At 44.4% G+C, this 6,321-nt stretch overlaps 1 protein-coding gene across 1 annotated transcript in view; it reads right to left on the bottom strand.

Annotated features, from left to right (window-relative positions):
• Window positions 1–3,404: 3,404 nt before the first annotated feature.
• hira (histone cell cycle regulator a) overlaps window positions 3,405–6,321 on the bottom strand; it is an 11,671-nt gene continuing 8,754 nt past the window's right edge. Inside the window, exons 18-25 of the mRNA XM_030791553.1 lie at window positions 6,140–6,288; window positions 5,621–5,782; window positions 5,337–5,395; window positions 5,073–5,178; window positions 4,707–4,829; window positions 4,067–4,230; window positions 3,764–3,852; window positions 3,405–3,615 (exon numbers count right to left, since the gene is read on the bottom strand). Of these exons, the coding sequence (XP_030647413.1) occupies window positions 3,499–3,615; window positions 3,764–3,852; window positions 4,067–4,230; window positions 4,707–4,829; window positions 5,073–5,178; window positions 5,337–5,395; window positions 5,621–5,782; window positions 6,140–6,288 (969 nt within the window). The 3' untranslated portion in view covers window positions 3,405–3,498. The remainder of the gene's footprint in view (window positions 3,616–3,763; window positions 3,853–4,066; window positions 4,231–4,706; window positions 4,830–5,072; window positions 5,179–5,336; window positions 5,396–5,620; window positions 5,783–6,139; window positions 6,289–6,321) is intronic.

Raw genomic sequence — 6,321 nt, 5'->3', positions numbered from 1 at the left:
GACTTTGTTGTCGTTTGAGAGATCCTTCAAAGAAGTGGTCATCGAAGACTGTCGATAGCAGAAGGGGTGCGAGAAAGTGCCGTAGAGGCGAAAACAAATAGATGGAGAGGCCCTTTCTCTTTTTTTTTTTTTTTTTTTTTTGTCGTCGATTTTGTCGGTTACAAACTGATGTTTGGAGGCTGGTAGTTAAAAGGTTACGTTGTATTTCGTAGGGGTTTTATCTTGGTGCTACAGCGCCACCTTGTGAATGGGACAGTTTTTCCACTCCCAGGTGTTGACTGCTGCCAGGCCTTAACTGTGATGAGAAAACAATGAGAATATGAAAGGCTTGGTTTCCACCTTCCAGGTCCCACAGAGAGCAGGAGTTCAGCTGGACTCACTCAGTGTCATTACTGACCACACAGTTCACACTGTCATATGCATTCAAACATTTACACCCGGACAACAGAGATTTTACTGGTATCTCTCCCTCAAAAATGAATGATGAAATACATTATTCAATACAAAATACAGTGGGGACTCAAAAATTTAAACTAATGCTGTTCCAAAGATTTTTCTTTCGTTATATATTTTATTATTATTGTTATTCTTTCTCCTTGACCACAAATCTGTGAATGTTTCACTGCAGTTTTCCACACTTTGCTGCCATAACCGGAGACCGTACTGGTGCAATCTCATGCCATCATACATCGCCGTTCCTTCTTTTAATACAAGAAAAAAAGAGAATAATAATAATAATAATAATAATAATAATAATTTAATATGTCCAAGAAACTCTCCTTCTCAGCCTTCAGAGTGTGTCGATTCTGAAGGTCTTGCTAAAATTGTCCCCGCTCTCAGTGACCTGTCCACTCTCAAAGCAAACAGGAGACAATAAACCCCAAAATTCAAGTCCATATTTAACCCACTGTGCCTCCATAAAGTGAGCGCGCAGGATTCTGGGAGTTGTGTGGGAGGACTGATCTGATTGGCCAGTGTGTTGGCCTTGTGTTGCTTGTCAGTGCTCAGGTTAACTGAGACAAAGACGTTGAAAGCCTTGATTGATGGAAATTGTGTTGAAAATATAGACAGTTACTTCTTTTGTGTGTGTGTGTGTGTGAATGACAGGTCTCTTTGAAGGATGTAGATTTATACACAAACCTGCATTCACAAGACTGAAAAACGTGCTTTACAATAGCTAGATCTCTGTCACGTCTTTTGTGCCGTATTGATTAGCTGTAAAACTCGTTGAATGCATTCATACACCGTCTCCGTCATTGACTTTCATACACAGTCTCTCTCTCTCTCTCCTCCTCCTCCTCTGTCGTTCTGAAGGATATCTTCATTCTGTCCCATCCTCTCTGGTTTACCGCTGGTCCATCTGAATTCAATAATCAAAAGGCAGTTTGGTCCCAAGCCTCTTGTTTATGCACGAGTACATTTGCATCTGCACGCGGCCGTTGATGCACTTTTCTGTTACATGTTATATGTTAAGATTAGCGCAATCGTCACAATATAGCAAAACGGCATTACTCGCACGGTTTTCTTAACACAGAACACAGTTCCGAGAGAGATTTAAAATTGGAGCTAAACTTATATCTGCATATCTGCTAACCGCGTGCTCGTATTTCCTCCTGTCTCTCTCTCTCTTCCTCCCGCTTTCCCTTTTTTTTTTTTTTTGGAAGGGAAGGGGGGGGGGGGCGTCATGTTTGATTGAGATTCTGAGGGTGAAGCGGCGTTAGGCTAATTTATTTTCTTTCAGAGAGAAAAGCTATTTTGGGCACGTTTCAACAGATGAATAATTCAAATACTGCCACTCATGACATGTTCACATGCGCATGCACACACACGCACTCATACATACACAGATATTGACAGGTGAGTCAGTGAGCCGGCTGACCTTGTCATGGAAATTTGCCATATGAACACATTAGAACACGCACGCGGTTCCATACTGCCACCGCGTGGCCATCATGTGCAAATGCAAGGCCTGGAGAAATATTACCGCTCCTAAAATTCATGACGACTCCCTTCATTTTTAAAGAGGAAATTTGCCTTTGATTACACGGGTTCGTTTTGAAAATTTCTACCTCATAATTAGATTTATCCATGTAATTATTCTCTGTTACTGACATCGTGAAATCCAGCAAGTATATCGAACCAAAATAACTTTAGGCCCCCCGACACTCACCCCAATGGTACGAATGCCATTAGAAACAGGATGCAGAGAACCCTACACTGGCAAGAAACAGGCCCCTTTTTTTAACCGCTTAACAGTTACAAAATCTCTCTGAGAATTCAGGGGAAACTCAGCCTTGACTGTCCCTATGATGGACGGATTAGGCTTTCTCAGTGTGTTTCTGCCCGCAACAGAACAAGTGTTTTCACAGGGAAAACAAAAGACTGAATTACCTGATGTCTGAGGTACCTCCAAATTCCCAAGCAAGGGTTATAATCAGGACATGTGTCAAAAAATGGTTCTTTTTCACATCACAAAACTGCTGAATAGTGAGATTCAGTTGCAAATGATGTTGACCCCATTAATGAAACAAGACATATCTGAAATGATTTGAGAACAACACATGCACTCAAACAGCTACGACACTGTTTCATTCAGTTCTGCCCAAGGATTTCTGCCATTGTTTATAGAAAATGAAACAAAAAAAACTTATACAAACATTTACAAATGACTAACACACAAAGGAAACTATACAAAGCCAGGGGAGAGGAGAGGAGAGGAGAGGAGAGGAGAGGAGAGGAAAAGACAGACAGACAGAAAGAGGAAGGGAGGGGGGGGTAGAGGTGGGGTTTTACTCTTTCATTCACAGGACATTGAGGCTCATTATTCTCAAGTGCTATATTTCATTTAATCCATTATGTCTCTCCTTTCCTTTTTTTTTGTTTTTGTTAAACTCTGTTATGCCACGTCTTCTTTTCCAGACGTTTCTCAGAGCGCTGCAGACGACAGAGCTCTTTTCCACCGCTGCCAGGCACTGGAGTCATCTTCTCTCTCTTTATTCATGTTCCTGTCTTACTTTTCCTGTCAACAGTAAGTCAAAGGAGGTGAAACAGGTACAGAGAGGGAGAGGGGGAGAGAGAGACAGAGAGAGAGTATGAGGTGGGGGTTGGCTGTAGGTGTGGTTTAGTCTCCCCAGCATTAAAGTTTTAACTTTTTTTTTTTTTCTTTGCCAAATCAAAATCATGCTGTCCTCCAGCTTTTCTTTCACCAGACGGCATCTCGTTTCAAAAACAAAACTTGATCTAAATTCAAGTTTTTCCTCAACAATTAGTTATCGTTCTTTTTTCTTGTTTGTTTGTTTGCTTAATTAGTTTCCGTGGCTTTTGATATGGTCAGTTCTGTCACTGGAGGGGCGGGGCTAAATGATGTGGCTGGGGAGGGGCGGGGCATTTGTCCGTTTCCATGGAGAGCCACCGATCCACCCTTTAATTAGAGTTAGCTGATGAACAGTTCACAGGGAGCTGTCAAGGTCAAAAGGTCAAAAGGTCGGTTGCAAAGTGCTATTTGACTCTGAGAAGCTCCAGCTGATCCTGGTATTCGCTGAAAAGTCGCTGGAAACGAAGATTTTGACCAATCACTGGCAAGAGTTCAGTCAACAGATCCCTCTTACGCAAACCCTGAGGAAAGAGAGAGACACACACACACACACACACACAGTTAGCCTGCTCTTCTATCCAGGTCCGGTAATAATTCCACCCACCCACACACACACACACGCACACACACACACTTCCACCCAGCAGTACACTAGTCTTTCTCTCTTACCAGAACACTGGGCTCCCAGGTGCTGCTGCTGGACTTGTGAACTGGTCCCAGTAAGTCTTTACACAGCTCTCTCAACCTCTGCTCATAACCTGCGCACACACACACACACATATATATATAAAAACAAGTCCAGGACAAAACCATACAGGTATAAAACCCCTCCCATCCCTGCTTCTCTCTCTGTCCTTTTCTGGTCAGAAATCACCAGGGTGCACTGTGGCTCTGATCTGATCACTAACATCAATAACCAAACAATAACATTCCCTCTCTTTTAGTCCCCCCTGCCGTCCGTCCGTGTCTCACCCTCGTTGACGAGGAAGCGGGCGTAGATGAGGAGCCAGTGGCGGTACTCGTACGGGGAGAGCAGAGACAGGGCGGACGCCAGCTGACACTCCAGGAACGCTAGAGTCATGCCAGTCTGCAACAGGTGGGGCGTGGATGACAGGCGTGACGCCAGCCGCCCCGCACTGAGACACGCACGCACACACACACACACACACACACACACACACACACACAAACACACACACACACAGAAAGAGACACAGAAGGGTAGAGAGAGAGATCACAATCAAATTCAAATTTAAAAGTAAAAAAAAAATCGAATTTTAACGATGGCACAAATAGTCATTGTTTTTAAATCAAATTTCCAATCTCTACCTGAACATAACCATGGGGACTAGGTATAACAGTACAGTAATGAAACCAAAAACTCCAGTTCTGTAACCCTCTGTTTGATTCACTGCACACATGTATGTATATGCCAAATTTACAGGTTGAGCTGTTACACCTCTCACAGACAGGCATAATTCACACAGACCAGAGTGGAATGCAGAAGTGACAAACACAGCACAGTCACACCACCACCAATCCTTATTTTATCTCTAAGCCAACTGGAGCAGAGCTCGATCAGACTGACAACCAATCAGATGTCAGCTCTCACCTCAAATTACGCCCTTGCATGACAGCTAGAGGGCCCGAGGAGCCCATTGCATCCTGGGTAGAGATGCAGTTCCTAAAGTCAGCGCATTGCACTAGAGTATCTTGCTTATCTGCTACCAGATTCCTGAGACAGACAGACAGAGAGAGAGAGAGAGAGAGAGAGAGAGAGAGAGGGGGAGAGAAAGAGAGAGGGGGTGGGGAGAAAAGGAAGGAGAGAGGGGAGAGAGAGTGAGAGATAGAGAGAGAGGGAGGGAGAGAGAGAGAAATGTTTTTTGAGAAGTGTTTTTTGATGGCTCCGAGGTGAAGCAGAGCAGTATTAAAATTGGAGTCACAGTAATAAACAGCGTGACTGTAGTTATTTCTTTACCATGTCTCCAGAGAGGAGTTGAAGCAGTAGGATCTGCCGTTAGACAGAGTGATGACTGGAACTCCCTGCTGAGTTAACAGAGACTGAGACACCGTAGCATCCGTACCTGACAGACAGACAGGCAGACAGACAGGCAGACAGACAGACAGGCAGACAGACAGGGTTAGAAAAAAAACAGTTATAACCGCCAGATCTACGTAAACGTCCAGCTTTTCTCTCTCCACCAACACAGAGTGGGGGTCCGATTTAAAACCATGGCCTCACCTGATAAAATGGGGTTTAATGTCTCGTTTTTGACCAGGGCAACCTGTTTCTGCACGTCCCTGTACACAAAACACACACACACACACAAACAAAAACACAGTCAGACTAACTGACAGCTATACTGACCGTAACAATGATAATGGTATCTTATCTAGGGTAACGTTAGGATAGGAAGGGATGGTAGAAATTAGAAACAGTTCAGAAGATTACCTGAGATAATACACATTTTCTGACACGCTACAATTATAATGATGCTCATTAATATTAATGACGTTGTTATTTACCAAACAGAGAGGGAGGCGGCGCCGGTCAGCACCATGACATAGAAGGCGGAGCAGTGAAGGCTGGACACGGGCGTGGCCAGCATGATTGACGGGATGAGACGACGACCACAGGCCGAGAACACGGACAGCGTGCGGTCCTCGCATGCCACGGCGATGATGTCACTATGGAAACCACAAACAGTCAAACAGAAGTTTCAATTGAAGAGGTTTTTTTTTTTGTTTTTTTTTAAATTTGGTCCACAATTCAAAAATATGCTGCCATCCTCTGCACTAAAGCTTTTATCAACTACATTTCACAGAATGCCTCAGTGCCTCTGCATCCGTGGCTCTGATCAGACACCACAGGGACAGATGTAGTGAAGAGTTAAGAAACAGCAGAGACAGTCTGTTTCACCATAAACTACCCGAGAGCTGACAACTGTCTTATAATGACGATAAATGGCCTGCTCCCTGAAGCTACACTGACACGCTTCTCTCTGTGTCTGTGTGTGTGTGTGTGTGTGTGTGCGCGAGTGTCACCTGCTCCCTGATGCGATGACGATGCGGCTGGTTAGGAGTGTGTCCCACTCCCGTCCGTCTCGACAGCAGCGTAGCTGACTGAGCCGAGAGCCCATAACCACAGACATCTCGTTCTCCACCTCCAGATACAGAGACGCCTCAGCACTCACCTACACCCAGACCGAGAAAGTGTGTGTTACTTC

The sequence above is a fragment of the Chanos chanos genome, chromosome 14, assembly GCF_902362185.1.
Source record: "Chanos chanos chromosome 14, fChaCha1.1, whole genome shotgun sequence".
Taxonomy (NCBI): Eukaryota; Metazoa; Chordata; class Actinopteri; order Gonorynchiformes; family Chanidae; genus Chanos; species Chanos chanos.
Note: the sequence above shows the minus strand (reverse complement) of the source record. Positions and strands in the feature narration are given on the sequence as shown.